Below are 17512 nucleotides of genomic sequence, written 5' to 3'. Positions count from 1 at the left end.
TGTCCTCTCATTTTTATACTAAAACTGCTCTATGCTTCTTCCTGAACCAACATCAAACTATTCCCATCCCTCCCACAGCTTTAAATGGTGTCAGATGGGACCCTTCCTCCCATGATAATCACAACTGCTTTCATCTGTAACCTTATGGATCACAGTGCTGCCATCATCTGGGTGTCTTCATGTCCATGGGGATGATTTTCCAACTGCCTAGCCTCTTACTTCCCAGACTTAGGCAATTCCAACGACTTTCACTTGCATTGCAATTTAGCTACCTTCTATGGCAACACAATGGACCACCTCATTCATTAAACTGCTCCATCTATGAAATCAAATACAAATATTCTACTTTATCCACAAATTGCCTATAATCTTCCAGCTCTTTAACTACAGTGCCATCACTACATTGTTCTAGGATTTTATTAAATCCTCTCAGTCCCTTGGATCCTCTATTTGTCCTTTCACATTACAAACCTAGGTCTGAGCCCAAAGTCCTAAAGTTAGAGATCTTAATTGCTTTCTGTCATAGTAGCTCAGAATATTCCAAACAGTGCTACTAATATAATCTGCTTTCTTGGCTCAGAGTCAGATCTCTCTATTTCTCTCAAACATTATTCCAAATCTTCACTAAATTTCTAAACTCTCTAACTTAATGTAACTCATTCTTTTCATTCTCTACTGATGGCTTTCCTTTCTTCTATTTTAAGGAAACTGTGGTCTCCTTCAACCTCTTCCTTCCCTCCCTCAAATCTTATAATAACTACTGTCATACATATCCTCTTCCTTTATATAATAGAAACAACCTCTCCAGATGTGCCCTTAATTCCATTTTCTCTTTCTCCTTTTTTCAGTCTTCAGCTTTGTCATCTACATCTTTAATTTCTCCCTTTTTTACTGGTATCTTTCCTTTAATTTATAAAAATCTCAAGTTGTTATCATCCTTAAAATAAAAGAACCAGAACAACCTCAGCCTTCCTAATGATACCAGACATTCTGAGCTACTTACATTAAAACACAGATCAACACAAAGAAAAGCTAGAAAATGCCAAAAGCTACTTCATTTTACTTTCTATCTTTAATATTCTGCATCTAAATTTTTCAAATAAGTCAGTGATGACCTCCTCATTCATATTCCAGTGAAAACCACCAAGAAGTATTTGGATGGTTCATTGTGCACCTTATTCTCCTCTTACCTCTGTTATTACTCTTCTCTCCCTGACCTTAAGGAGACTGTCTATTACAAATTATCTCTTGGATGGGGTCAAAAGCATAAAATGACAGAACACCAATGCTCCAAAATGAAACCATGGGCTTTAGAACTTCAACAGACAGCACTTCTTGCTCTTCCTTACTACTTTGGTTTATTCTCTTGCTTTCTCTGTGTAATTATCTTCCTCTTCCAAAACCATCTCCTCAAATGAGTAAACAAAGGAATTAGCAAGAATACTTTGGAGTCGGGGAGGTAGGAAAGGTAATATAATCTAGCATAATATTTTATTATGGCCTTAAAGAAATTCCAGGGGATGGGCGGGACATGGACAATGTATATAACCTGAGCTTTTGTACCCCCATAATGAGCTGAAAAAAAAAAAAAAAAAAAAAAAAGATAAACTGAAATTAAAAAAAAAAAGAAAAAAAAAAAAAGAAAAAGAAATTTTCTTAAATAAAATACACAAAAGTCTAAATTGGTCCAAAAAATCTATATAAAATAGTTGTTATAGTTATTAATATCTCCTTTAAAATACATTTTTCACAATCCTGAGGAATATCTGGTTACTATAATGGAAAATCGTTTCAAATTATCAGGGGCCAACTTTTTAGCCCAGGATGATGAATTATTATTATTTCTCTTCCAGAATAGTCACTCTTTTCCAGAGGGTCAAAATCCTTTTTATTTTTAACTGAAGACACAAATCTGAGGAAAATTTAAGATCTGATTTTTTTAATTTGAAATGTAATATTTTAATTATAGATGTGTCATTTTTCAACTTAATCTCAGTAAAGCAGGCCAATACTCTCCAAATTTTCTTGCTCACATAACTTCTCCTTCTCTCTTTCTCTCTCCCTATATATATATATGTGTATATATATATATATAATCTCTACCATGCTATTATAAAATATACACAAAAGAATATAACAAAGAATGAGATCAATAAATATAAATAGAAGTTCCAATATTTTCTTCCCCAAAGAATCATCTTATATAAACTACTGCTTTGGAGAACATTATTATGGACTATGAAGAAGAAAAACAAACACAATATATCCAATGGTTTGATAAGCTAACTTTATGCATTGATTTTTAAGAATTTCAACTGTTTAAAATACTAAAGTTTATTTTTCAATAAAATTTTACCAGTGCTATTTATTAGCACTGTCATAAGGAGCACAAACACTTGATGGGAATGAAAAGGGAGAAAAAGCACACTTTTCTGGTTAAATTATAAAACAAAGTGTTTGTTATTATATTTCATGATACAGCAATCTTGTGAACACTGGCTCTAACTATTCTACATTTATCAAAGAGGTACAATGAATTCTCTCAAAGATTAGAATTTCACTTCAACTAGAGTACCATACAAGATCATATGTCTAAAAATCCATCTGACATTAAGATAATAAGCCAAGAAAGAAAAAAGTTCAAACTTAGATAAAACACACAAAACTAATTATAAAATGCCAACATAATTACATTTATACATGTTTCTGAATGGATAATAATTGTGAGTTAATAAATTTTAGTTTGGCATTCCAAACAGTAGTATGAATAAGAAAGGGGAAACAAATGGAACCGCTCTCATTCTCTACCTCTCTGAGAGGAATTCAATATGCCTAGTTTTAATTTGCTACTTTCTGCCTGTGATGAATCATAATAAGCATTAAGGGCCTTACTTAACCTTGCCAAACTCCACTTTCATTACATACAAGCCCTTTTGAATTTAAACTCATAAAGTAAAAGTTATTTAGTTATGGGTTACCTCAGAACTGAAAAGCCTTAATTAAAGAAAGCCCTGTAATGAGAACAGAGTGTACCTATAATGATTTTTAAAACCACCTTTTACTTACGTCAACAGGGACCAGAAGGCTCTTGCCAAGATGCTGATTGAAAGAGAGGCACCATGCTTCAGTGTAGCCATTCATGTTAGGAACGTACTTCTTTATTGTCTCGTCATTCAGTCTCAGCCACACACCATCATCATTGTGGATCTAGGGGGAAAAGGCAACAGAAACAAGCCAGGCCCTCCTGTAACTACTCTGAGGCTAGCAAGGTCTGAAAGGCTGCAAAGCAGGCAAATAATGGCAGATATGGAGATTAAATATCTGCTTTTGCAGAAGTTAAGTTTGAGAGAACCTCTAGGGAAAAAAGCAGCAAGGAATGACAATGCAATATGATAATTCATATGGTGAGATTGTAGTAACAATTTTACTTTGAACTAAAAGCACGAGGAAACCACATTTTATGATAAATAAACAGTAAATTCAGATGTTTCCCAAAAGAACATAAGTCTTCCTTCTCTTTTATTTAGATTTTAATAATAAGAAATTACTTGCTTGTATTACTAGAAAAATATCCTTTTGAAAGTTAAAGCAATAAAAGAAACACATTTAAAAACAAACATTTTCAAAATTCATGAAAAACTACCCATTTTCAGTGAATACTTTTGTAAACTATTATATGAATATTATGTTTAACACTGTACTTCTCATGTTCAAAACATAATTTTAGTTATTTTTCTATTGCTAAAGAAAAAGAAATGAAATATTTGAAACTTAATAAACACTTTTGCAAAACAATTTTCAAAATATTTCCTAACCTGCTTAAAACATATCCCAACAGAAAACCTAGTAACCATATTATTGCATAAACAATGCAAAAACTTTTTGTCCAAAATTTGTTAACCAGAGTTTCTTTATAAGTTACCTCATCAATAAAAGTGATAGTTCCATTGACTTTCACTATGCCGATCTGCTCACTCTGGAGGGAAGGGTGGCTCCGGATACGGAGCCCTGCACTGTCCTTGGCCACAAATTTTCGAACCTGAGAAAGCCAGATAGACAGTGAGAGAGGAAAAACATAGAACAGAGATCTTATAAGTACCAAGAGATAAAATTAAACAGATTTGAAAATACTATAATTTGAGAAAGTCCCCAAATTATTTCCCTCTGCAAATAAAAGTGGTTTATTTACAACAATAATAAAACTTTCATAAGCACTGAAATATATATTACTGAAAAAAACTTAGAAAATTATTATATATAATTATAATGTCCTTTCTAAATTTTGAAGACATATGTTAAAAAAATAAAAGCCTTTTTTCTTATAGAAAAATATAATATAAATTCCATTACCAATGCTTCCTTTTTAAAAAGTTTACCAAAATGCCTGTACTTACTCTTTAGATTTTAGAAATTAATTTTTCTTTTAACAGCACAAATATTTTCACCTTGTAACCTTTACACTTAATTTTAGTAGACTTTTGTTAACTGAAAACTTTCAATAACAGAAAGAATACAATGTCTATAAATTACTACAGCATAACACAAAGATGTCAAAAAGTATAGGTTCTATAATTTTGAAATATTAAAATTATTATGAACTACTCTCCAAATTTATTTAGAGATATTTTGAATTCAAATTCTGAAATCAAGTAAAATATTAGATGTTTGATTGACATTTTGAAGCATCAATGAAAAAAGTTTAAAAATCTTTGACTGATTCAAGTTCTGATTCCTTTCTACTCTAACCTTATTTGGTTGAGGTTCAGTCTTTGGTTTGACCAGTTGAGTTCCAGGTGGTATCATCCCTTTAGGTGGGTCTTTTACTTTTACTTCCAGGCCAGCATCTGTCAGAAAAAGAAGGGAACTGTAACATTGAGAAGAGAAGAGAGGAAGGATCCTTAAATCTAACCTTATAAACATTCACAGACTATTTTAAACAAAACAAATATCTGAATTCTGTCCTTTTAAGGTGATTGATAACTAACAGGCTGAAAAAGAGAACTAATTGAAAAATGGTCTTGAGATTCTAAAGGAGTATCTCAGGGTTTCAAGGAAAAGAAGAGACTCTTATTCTTTAGCACATATGAAATGATATTGAAAAATTCAAAATAATAAAAAAAAAGAAATCCTATGTGCTTAAATGTTATATGAAACATTAGATTAGAATACCACTCAACCTCTATACCAGTCATCTCTATGACTGATAGGCAGTATAGCACAGTTGTTAAAAGCTGAGGTTCTCATGTTAGACTGCCTTGGGTGCTCCCATATCTGTCTTAACTTTCTGTGCTTCAATTTTTTTCATCTGTAAAACGGGAACAATAATAGCCCCTACATCATTGAGCTGCTGTGAGAATTAAATGATTAAAAAAAATAAGGTATGTGTAGAACAATGTTGAACATATATGAAGTGTTCAATAAATGTTAACTATTATTATCCTCATTATAGTAATGAATCATTATCTGTCCTTGTCTATGGTCAAGCAATGTCCCAGCCAACTGACAGTTTGGGAGAAAGCTGAGTTAGGAAGAAGAGTAGAGAAACTAAGTAGGGGAGAAAATGGATGATTTTAAGTAAACATGAGTCTTTTCCTTCAGCTTCTTTCCAAAAAACATATATAAGAGGATTTTCTTATCTACTTTGTATCAGTTTCCTTCATCCCACTATTAGAAAAGATGATTAAAAAACTCTTTACCTACTGACATTTTACCAGTATTTTTAGAGAGGAAAAAAATCTCATTTACAATGTCATTCTTACCTCTACTTTTGAATCCCTACTATAATTTGTATCTCTTGTGTGTCACTATTTATATTGTACTTCATATGATTTTTGTTTGCCTGTTCTTTTGTGACAATTCTCAGAAACTGTTAATACAGGAAGTGTCTTATCTTCCTGTTTTGCTCAGAACTAAAAAATGTTTGCTGAACTAAAGGCTTTATGGATATGCCGAAATAAGAGTACAGCAAATGCTGTGAGTAAATGTTCTCTGGAATGGTACAGATGATCTGATTTTATACAGTTACATTAAAGTATAAGAATGTAAGTTACATCAATATAAAGTACCTTCTTATCTCCACTGCAAAAAAAAAAAAAACTACTTAAAGCAGGGTTTCCCAAAGGGTGTTTTGGTGAACTATTAATCAGTATTGCTTCTATCTCTACCCTCCCTTTCTCTCTCTTCCCCACACAAGAGATTCTATGATAAAGATTAAACAAAGATTATTAATTTTAGAACTTCTCAGAATCCCTAATATGTTGATGTAGATCGTATGAATGTCTCAAGTGAGACGATATAAAGGTTGAGCATTTCTAATGTGAAAATCCAAAATCCTCCAAAATTCAAAATTTTTTGAGCACCGACATGATGCTCAAAAGAAATGCTCATTGGAGTATTTTAAATTTTGGATTTTCAGATTAAGGATGTTTAACTGGTAAGTATAATACAAATATTCTAAATTCCAAACAATTCTGAAATCCAAAACACTTCTGCTGGTCCAAAGCATTTCAGATAAAGGATACTCAATCTGTACCAGGTTTTTAAAATCTGATCATGGGAACCTTTTTTCTTGAGAAGGATCAGGAACAATAGTGCTATAAGAAATTCACATTGATCAACACTAGAGTTTTCTCATTCTCCTGTTATCCTATGATACAGATAGTTTTTTAAAAAAGAAAAATGTCAATGTCCAAAGCAAAAGTATTATGTTTTTCAAAGTTAATGGTTGTGATGATTAATTTTAGGTGTCAACTTGACTGGATTAAGGAATACCTAGAAACCTGGTAAAGCATTATTTCTGGGTCTATGAGAACTCTTCTAAAGGAGACTGCATGTGAGTCTAAGTGGACTAGGTGGAGAAGATCTGCCCTCAATGTGGATGGGCACCATCCAATTGGCTGGGGGTCAATGAGAACATAAACAGGGGAAAAGCAAACATGTCAAGCTCCTGGAGCTGGGATACACTCTTCTTCTCCTGTCCTTAGACTTAGAACTCAATGCTGCCCAGGCTTAGACTACAGGCCTTACACTAGCAACACCACGAATTCTCAGGCCTTTGGCCTTGGACTGAGAGTTACACCATCTGCTTCCCTGGTTCTGAGACCTTCAGACTTAGACTGAACCATGCTACCAGTGTCTCAGGGTCTCCAGCTTGGAGATGGCCTGTTTGGGACTTCTCAGCCTCCGTAATTGCATGAGCTAATTCCCCTAATAAATCCTCTTTCATATATCTATAAAGTCGTGTGTTGCTTAACAATGGGGGTATATTCTAAGAAATGGGTCATTAGACTATTCTTCATTGAGCAAAGAACATCATAGACTGTACTTACACAAACCTGCATGATATAACCTACTACATATCTGGGCCATATGGTACAGCCTATTGCTCTTAGGCTACAAACCTGTACAGAATACTGTACTGAATCCTGTATGCAACTGTAACACAATGGTAAGTATTTACATATCTGTACATATCTAAGCATAGAAAAGGTACAGTAAAAATATGGTCATTATAATCTAATGGGACCACCATCACATATGCAGTTTGTAGTTGACTGAAACACTGTTATAAGGCACATGACTATATATATATCCTACTGGTTCTGTCTCTCTAGAGAACCTTGACTAAAATAATGGTAGATAAAGAAAATTCATTCAATTCACCAATATTTACTGAGCAGCCAGTCATATGTGCCAGTGACTGAGCTACACTGAACATCCAAACATGAATGAGATGGTCCCTGCTCACAGCCAGCAGAGGCAGACAGGCATACCACAAGGGGGAGACAGAGCATGTACAGGGTAGTACAGCAGCATGAAGGAGATCACACACACCTGACAGTCACATCAGGGAAAGAAGGGAAGGAGTCATGCAGGCTACAAAGCCTGAACAGACATTATGAATTATTACAAAATGTTAAGAGTTTAGGAATGCACTAATTAAGTACTCATTATGAAGTTATGAAACCTGTCCACACATTTGACACAAGTTAAAAGGGCAAAACTAGAATAGAAAGATGACTTTGATTCTAGTTTTGCAGTAACTCACTCATAACTCAAAGAAAAAAATACCTATTTCAATGCCATCAATGGTAACATGAATAGTGTAGAGTCCAATAGCCCCTGGAGTCCAATTTGCACAGTAAGTGCCATCATTATTGACACGGATCAGCATATTCTCACTGGGTCTGAAAGAAATAAGATGGATATTGGAAATTTTACTTTTGGTTAAATAGCCAACATCATTACGATAGTTCAGCAAACATTTGATTTCCGTTTGTATTATCATACTGCCTGGCAATCCTACTGCCCTGCCATAGTATGTTTTCCTACTCTTCAAAATGATTAAATTTTATTTCTTTCTTACCTCAAAACTCCATCTCCTCTCTTCCTTACTTTCAGCTGACCATGACCTCCCCTCTTTCTTCAGTGAAAAAACAAGCAATCTCAAAGTTGCAACCAAATTAATAAACCTACTTTTCCCTGCTACGATGGAAGAAGTATCCTGGATTTTATCCAAAGCAAGCCTCTTCCCTTGTGCTGTGAATCTCATTCCCTCAAAACTTTTTGCTGCAATCACCTCTGTTCTCTCTTATGCATATCAATTTCTTCCACTTTACTGGATCATGTCCATTAGCATGGAAACAAACTTTAGAATCTCTTACCTTAACACACAACTTCCCTTGATATTACAGCCCTCTCTAATAGGGTCTCATATCTCTTCTCCCATTTATATCAAAAGGTATCTAAAAATTGTCTGCAACCACCCTCTCCCTTTTCTCATTTTTACTTCTCGGCCACAATTTATCCTTACTAGACTTTTATTTCTAACACTTCATTACAATTGCTGATGTTAAAGTCACAAATGACCACCATGTCCCCAAATTCAATGGTCATTTCTTCGTCCTCAGAAATCTCAGTAGTGTTTGGTAGTTGACAACTCTTACTTTCTTAAAATATTTTCTTCTTTTTGCTTCTGTGACATTCTCCTGGTTCTTCTCTTATCTCACTGGCCATTCTGAGAGTTTTGTTGGCTCTACCTTTTCTGACCGCCCTTTAACTTAGGAATGCCCCAGTATTTGTCTTCACTTTTCTATGCCAACTTTCTAGTTGATTCATCCATTCCTCGGTTTTAAATACCACCTCTATAATGGATGGCTCCCAAATTAATTTTTCCCATAAGTTTCTCGTTGCTTAGTTGGTATCCCCAGTTAAATAACTAACAGCTATCTTGGCATCTCAATTAAAAAATAATTAGAAAATAGCAAAAAAATCAAACAAAAAACAAACCAACCAACCCTGAACAAGCCAATTTATACATTTTTAGATACTAATTATTTCTCTAGTATGGTAGTGTAATATAACTTATTATCAATATTAAAGTTGAATATAAATACATTTTACCTGAAAATCTATATATTATATGGAAAATCTCTATTGGAAAGTTAAAAAAATGCTATAAAATAGTTGCTTAGGGAAAATAAGTTGGAATTGTAGGATGATTTTAGTTGCAAGCAGTTGATAACACATGTTTTGGCTATGCTTTGAGAAAATGATGCTTACCTCTTAGGAGTTGGTGATGCAAAACGCAATTCTTCAAATGAATAATTTTCATAAACCTTTAAGAAAGAGACCAGTAACAATTATAAAATCATTAGAAACATTCTCAATTAATGGAGTGATAAAATATTCAATAAATGGTTCTGACATAACTTGTTATCCATATGGGAGAAAAAGAAAAACTCGATTATCTGTATCAGATCATTTACAAAAATAAATTCTAAGTGTGTTAGAGATCCAAAAGGAAAAAATAAAATTTTTTAAAAAAGGGCCGGGCGCGGTGGCTCACGCCTGTAATCCTAGCACTCTGGGAGGCTGAGGCGGGTGGATTACTCGAGGTCAGGAGTTCGAGACCAGCCTGAGCAAGAGCGAGACCATGGCTCTACTAAAAATAGAAAGAAATTAGCTGGACAACTAAAAATATATATAGAAAAAATTAGCCGGGCATGGTGGTGCATGCCTGTAGTCCCAGCTACTCGGGAGGCTGAGGCAGTAGGATTGCTTGAGCCCAGGAGTTTGAGGTTGCTACGAGCTAGGCTGAGGCCACAGCACTCACTCTAGCCCGGGCAACAGAGCGAGACTCTGTCTTAAAAATAAAAAAAAAAAAAAAAAATTTTTTTAAAAGTAGAGAAAACCCCACATCTTTTGTGTATATTAAAATTTCAAATTTCCCCCAAACAAAGATACTATAAAGACAGGCAAAAGCCTCCACCTGGGATAAGAGGATTTTTAACTCATATATCCCAAAAGGGATATGCACCCATAATCTATATTGATCAATACAAAAAGAGAGAAACACAAAAGAAAAGAGGGTAAAGATAATTCAGAGAAGAAGAAATCTGAAAGGCCAATAAACAGTGGAAAAATTGTTCAACTAAACTGGCAATCAAGGAAATATAAATTAAAACAACAAAATAAATCATATCAAATCATGTTGGAAAGAACAGGTGCTGATGAAAATATGCCATACCAGCTACTTTCATACGTTGCTTAGGGAGTATAAGTTTGGGTAATATTTAATGTTGTTGAAGACATGCACATCCTACAATCTAACAATTCCACTTCTAGACATAAATCTTAAAGAAACTCTTGCTCAAGTGCAAAAGGGGACAAATACAAAGATGTTTATTTCAGTATAGTTTATAATCAATGTTTATCAATGGGAGAATGGACAAATTATGGAAGAGTAACCCAATGGAATACTTTAAAGCAGTTAAAATGAATGAACTACTACAGCTACAGGGCTAAACTTTAAAAACAATGCTGAGCAAAAAACTGGCAAAATTGTGCATTATGTTTCCATTTTATAAACTTTTTGAAAATACACTAAATAATTGTAAATATATTGTTTATGGATAAATTTATATTTAGTAAAAGTATAAAAATATATATGGGAATAAGAACCATTACATTCAGGATAGTGGTTACCTCTAAGGAAGGGGTGGGAATAGGTCTGGGGAAGGGTTTACATAAGGCTTCAACTGTACCTGTAACAAACTATTTCTTAATAAAAATAACAAAGATCTGAAACAATTATGGCAAAATGTAAAGACAAAAATGGACTGTAGGTACATGAAACTTGGCACATTATTCCCAATACTTCCTATGCCTGCAACGTTACCAAAATAATCATTACCTTTCAGGGTTCATGTCAAGATCTCCAACTGCTCATCCACTTTTAACCTCTATACTTACAGAAAAGAGACACACACTATTCACAAGCCTCCTTCGTTCCTCTCAACCTTTCTGTTTTTGTGAAAGTGATTTAGAAATGATCTAGCTGTCTTTACCTACTCAAAAGTTACACATGAGATGCAATTTAAGGTTAGTCTTTGTATGGCTAACATACAAAAGTGTTAATAGCAAAAAAACCCAGGTTTTCAGAATCCCAGTAAAATGTGTTTTCCACTCCATCACTTTCCCTCAAACACATATTATCACATTTAATAAGGAAAGAAGAGACTATATCTCACTTTTTCATCCTCTACAATATTTGGCTCACTACTGGGTAGGCATGTAGTACCTGTGAATGGTTGATATAAGAAAATTTCCTTTCCTGGAGCATGAATTTACATCTCACAGAGACAGTGTGGGAATGGTATTCTATACTTATTCTAAGCCTGAGCTACTGACAACATTATTGAAATACGATATTCAGTTGTGATAACTAGATTTTCAAAAGAAATTACACAAATTGAAGCATGTTCACAGGAAATTAAATGAATGATTAGGGAAGTAAGGAAACCAGAAATTAGATCTTTTAAATATATGTTGAAATGAAAAAGAATCTTTAGCTTGGAGTTTTTTAATAGCCAGTGGACAATTCATCTAAAATATCAGCTTTTCAGTTTCTTGATTTCTTTAACTGAAATAACTTTAAATTCAACTTTTTTTCAGCCATTCACACCAGAAGTCACAGACCTGTGACATTATTCAAAGTTGTTCTATCTCTGAAATCAAACTAAAATGGCCTACTCAGTTTTGGACATCAACAAATCCTTCTTAGATGACTTTCCCTTCTCATCTCTTTGACTTTCTCTCCCTGAATCTTCTTCCTTCTTCCTCTCCAAATCACTATCCTCTCTTTAAGCACCACATGCTCAACTTCTTTGTTTCACTGTTCTTTTGTTGAACTATCTGATAAAATTCTAATGCTGGATCAATCCAAATAATCATTTTATCCATGTTCATATAACTCACACTGCTACTGACATAAGATCTTCAGTTTCAACTGATTCTTTAAGGATGTCTGATAAATATTTTCTGATCAGTCTTCTCTTTCAATCTCCACAATGACTATTTCACTTTTTCCCTTTGTTTCAAAATCTTGACCCTAAGATTCACCACTCTCATCTCCATCTAAAACATATAATTACTATATTAAATAGTTTTGGGGAAGGTGGAAAACCTACAAATTTACTAGCATCTGTATTAATTACTTTCTTTTCCCTCTCCTGGTAGAATGAAACAAATACTACTCTTCCTATTTAAGGACAATCCTACCACCTGAGCTCCAGATACCAGAGCATTTTTATTGTTTCCTTTCTTTCAGTTGTCTCCTAATCAGTACTCAAACGCCTAAGTCTCTATATTAAACCCCAAACTCCAAAGCTCACAATTCCATTTCCTCTGGTTCTTTGTATATCCAAACATCTTGATAGAGTTATCTGCACTCACTTCAGCTATTTGCTGACCTATGACCTTACCTCTTTGGCTGGTATTCTTACCAGTGTGGTTTTTTTTTTTTTCCTTTTCTTTTTATTTTCTTTTCCTCTTATCTATCCTATAAATGAATGTTTCTCAAAGCATAGTTTTGAGTCTGAATCACTCTGCATATTTGTTTTCAATGCAAATTCTTGAACCTTTCTCCAGACCCACTGAATCTAAATCTCTGGCTGTTTGGAAAACCACCTTTTTAAAATAAGTACTCCAGATGATTCTGATGTGGACAAAAATTTGAGAGTCGTGAATACTGGTGTTTCTCAGTATCCTGTCCTAGAAATTTTCTCTTCATTCACCATGGAAGATATCATCTATTCCCAAGACTTCATAAGTAATCTAAGGGTCAACGATTCCCAAATCCTTTTCTTGAGGTCAGACTATGATCACTTCATATCTGCACTTCCAACTTCCTTTTATACATCTTTACATGGATATTTCAAAGATATGTAAGACTCATCACATCCAAAACTGAATCTATTATCTTGCTCAACCAAGACCTGCCCCTCCTCCTACATTATCAATCTTACCACTCAAGCTCAAAAGGTAAACTTCATCTTTTATTTCCTACCTTTTTTCTCTTTATCCACTCCCATTAGCTACCAAGTCCTATTGATTCTACATCCTAAATATCTCTTGAATCTATTCTGACTGACAACTCACTGGTCCAAGTGAACAGCATATCTCACCAGATTAAGTCAATAGTCTCCTAAAAATAGTGAAACCAAAGCATGACTCTTGATCATCTATCTGCCAAGTACATGTCCATAGTCCACCATGACCTTTATAAAACACAAATCTAATCATGCCATTCCTCTACTTGAAAGCCTTCAATGACTCACCTCTGCTGTGTGAAAATGCCAAAACTACCCACTTCAACTTCAAATAATGACTATCTGAATAATTTGGACTAACATTGCCTAAGAAGATAACTAAGAAAGCCAGACAAAATATATTTTAAAATTTGTCTAAAAGCATTGGAGAGCTTTAAAAACCTGAAGTAGTAGGAAACCCAAAGAGATGTACCCAGAAATTGAAGGGGGCCCAGGAAAACCCTGAAGAGCTATGTTCTAGTAGTAATAATAAATTAAAAATAGACAAGTACTTTTGAAGGAACTAAAATCCAGCTTTAAGCCCTCTCAATCTCTGATCAGAGTAACCTGATCTATAACTGTTAATTCCCTCTAGACATCTGCCAAAAATCAGTGAAAATCTTTTCTCTGAAGGAACATAACATCATCTTTTTTGGGTTTTTTCTTTTTTCCCTTCAAACAACACAAATTTATTATCTTACAGTTCTGGAGGTCAGAAGTCTCACTGAGCTAAAGAGAGATGGAGCTATATTCCTTCTGGAGACTGAAGGAAAATAATACCATGTTAAAAGATGCAAGGTTAACATCTACCAAACAGCTCTCTAGACCTGTAATTTTGTACCTACATTTGAACCACTGAAATGTTTGTTAAATGAATGAATAGTGAAAAATAAAATTTTTCTGATAAGTAAAATTAATTACCTTCATCATAGTTATGGCAATGTATCGAGCCTCCTTTACTATCATTGGTTCATATGAAACATCCAGCTTTGGTGACGCCAGCCCACCAAAAGTCATATCAGTATTAGAAGATGCAGTTGTTACTGCAGGACTGCCAGGAATCCTCTGAGGTTTCTTTACTTGCTCTTGCTGTAAAGATGGTTTTTTCTGAGAAACAGGGACAGCTTTCACTTCCACCTAACCATGATATTATGAAAACCAAATATTATTATTATATAATTATGGTTGACACATAAAAAGAAGCAACTTACAATTATGCATTCACAATTACATAAATTTTATGTTAGCATTGGTTTATCTTGGGCATTCCCTTCAAAGTCTTCTTTAACAGAGCCAGAATGACCTCAAGATGGGTGTATAGTATAGACCCTGAACACTGTGTAAAATAGAGGCCTCATTTTTTTTCAATAAATAATCATAATTATCAAACACAAAATAAAAATAAATGCCACCATTAATAAAATCCATGAAAGGATAGCAGAATGAATCTACACTGAATTCCTGTAGGGACTAACACTAAATTATTTTCTCAGGTAATTCACGTATAAATGCTTTCTGACAATCTCGGTATATTTTAAAGCACTAATTTCAGTTTCAGCTGTAATGTTCTGCAGAAGAAAGTGTACTCCATTGATAGAAGTCTTAAAAATGACACATAATATATCTTATCTTACACCTAAAGCCTATATATGTTTCTTTACTCTGGTGAGAAAAGATAATTATTAGATAGCTCTGTCACCAACATAAGCCATTTGATTTAAGCAATCTAATTAAACTTTACAACTCAGTTTCTTCAACAAAAAATTAGGAATACCTTTCATTAATTTATTCTACTATATAGATGAAAGAATTGATTTGTTAAGGCATGTTAAAGCATTGAAAATACTGTCTCATAAAAAATACTTTTCAGAAATGTTTTCCGGTAGTTTTAACAAAGCATTTTATGCTATTTTTGTTTGTTTGTTTATGTATTGGCAAAAACCCAGTTCACCTCTAGGCAACCACAAATTTATAAACAAGTTGAATGTGACCACTTTAGCTCCTCATCAGGTATCATCACTCCAACCTTCACTCAAAGTTTTTGCTGTTCCTTATAGACACTATTTTTGTGGTTGGCAAGCATAGGTAATTCAACAATAGGAACTTCACAGAAATAAAAAAAGACAGCATAAATGAAAGTAAGAGTATTACTTCAGTAATTGAGGACATCTCAGGACTGCAGAATGTCTTAAATGCTTATCGTTCTTATTAATAATGCCATTTGATGAAATCTGTAGTTTGAGACTCTCACTATTTACATAAAGTGCAGCTGACAAATACGTTCCATTAAATAACCAAAACCTTCAGGTGGGGTATGAGAGATCAATATTTGGACTGACATAATGCCCTGGAAATATTAAAAACCCATTCTTATAAGTATTTTAGAAACAGTAGAATTTTAAAGGTATATGGTAAAATTTTTCAGCTCATATGTATTTACCACCATTAAAAAGCTTTAAATTTTAAATGAATTAAAAAAAGCAAATGCTTTCAAATTTTAAGACATTTCATTTGAAATTACAGATATCACTTTTATATATATTATTAACTTATTCTTTCTATATAAGTATGTTTACCCTAAGTAAATTAACCTATGTACCATGAGCCCTGAAATAAATCACTTAATAATTTTATACTCTAAGAGAATAACTATTCTGCTTTCTTTTATAAACCATGCTTCTTCTAAAAATGTGTTTTTTTTAATTTCCCATGTGACTTTCTCTTGTCACTAAATAAGATTTCCTTAGAATAATCATCTTATAAGTAAAAAAATATAATAATAACACTGCTTTAAAAGGCATTTTGGAACTCAATGAAATATTAGTATCAGATCAACCTTTATGGTTGAAATAATTAGCTTTACTACATAAAGATTTTAACAATTAGGGCGGGGTGTCTAAAATGCTCCTAAGATTTCATGTGCTATCTATCAGGCTGAAAGTAAAATAGATAAAATTAATTTTGTTTTCAGCTAATATGACAATGGGATATTAATAAATTAAACATCAATAGGAACACAAAACACTTCTCTTGAATAGTATTTGAGAAATTTTCCAGATACAGTTTCTAAATTAGAGATAAATTTGATACAGATTTTGAGCACATTCAGTAAGAAGTTTAAGGCAAACAAGGGCACAAAGTAGGAGAAGTAAATATATAAGAGAAAGAAAGGAGGGTGGGGATGGGGAGGGGAAGAAGGTGGGGATAGAAGAGGGGACAGGAGAGGAGAGGAAAGATTCATCATGTGTTTAAAAAAAGAACCCAAAGAGAAGGAGAAAAACAGATAAAGCAGAAAGTCTGACTGAAATGCAAGATAAAAACAACACAGATATCAAAACAAAGACAATAAAAGGTGCAAAGGAAGAAACATAAGAAAGAACTACAACAAAAGAAATACTATAAGCATAACAGTATGAACATTAAGAAGAAATTAAATGTCATGCTAACTTGGAAAATAGTATTGCAATGTCACATGAATAAGGAACTTAATCTTGTGGATTTACAGACTGGATTTAACAACTCACTACACACACTCAAGTGAGAAATTTATTGGTGAATAACAATACACAAGCCCCTCACTATCTTAATGTGTGTTGTTTTGTGATCAGAATTCTGTCCTCAGGTAGTGTCTTTTTTTGGTATCACATCAGGGTTACTTTATTTTCTAGTCAATTTTTTTTCTTATAAATTGTGATGCTTTTTGAATTTCACAGAAAAATTCTGAGTGGGCATGAAATCAGTTTGTGGGGGTATGATCTACCTTAAAAAAGAAAGATAGAAGAGAAAATATCAGATATAGCATATCGTGTGTGTGTGTGTGTGTGTGTGTGTGTGTGCGTATAAAACACATTATAAGAACTTAAGAGTATATACTATTCCATCATATACAGTATTTGCATATTTGGGTCATGATGCAAATTCTTACGGTGGATCATGCCCCAAAATTTGAAAGACACTGCTTGAGACTGATTTCTATTTAGTAACAGGGTCAAATGCTTTTCCACACAGTTTTATTTATTGGTGTTAAGTCATGGGAGCAATGTGGTCTTATTTTTTTAATGAGTCAGGTAAGAGATTATACTGGCATCGTGTTTCTTCCTGCTATAAATCAAAATATGCACAAAGTTGTTGAAAAGTTGTAC

General features: G+C 33.5%; 1 protein-coding gene across 1 annotated transcript in view; it reads right to left on the bottom strand.

The window, feature by feature from the left end:
* MYCBP2 (MYC binding protein 2) overlaps window positions 1–17512 on the bottom strand; it is a 259243-nt gene that overhangs the window by 77521 nt on the left and 164210 nt on the right. Inside the window, exons 47-52 of the mRNA XM_045567320.1 lie at window positions 14292–14507; window positions 9562–9617; window positions 8071–8186; window positions 4747–4844; window positions 3923–4039; window positions 3067–3207 (exon numbers count right to left, since the gene is read on the bottom strand). Coding sequence (XP_045423276.1) covers window positions 3067–3207; window positions 3923–4039; window positions 4747–4844; window positions 8071–8186; window positions 9562–9617; window positions 14292–14507 — 744 coding nt within the window. The remainder of the gene's footprint in view (window positions 1–3066; window positions 3208–3922; window positions 4040–4746; window positions 4845–8070; window positions 8187–9561; window positions 9618–14291; window positions 14508–17512) is intronic.

Source organism: Lemur catta, chromosome 13 (genome assembly GCF_020740605.2).
Source record: "Lemur catta isolate mLemCat1 chromosome 13, mLemCat1.pri, whole genome shotgun sequence".
In the NCBI taxonomy this organism is placed as follows: Eukaryota; Metazoa; Chordata; class Mammalia; order Primates; family Lemuridae; genus Lemur; species Lemur catta.
This window is presented reverse-complemented; position numbering and strand designations above follow the sequence as displayed.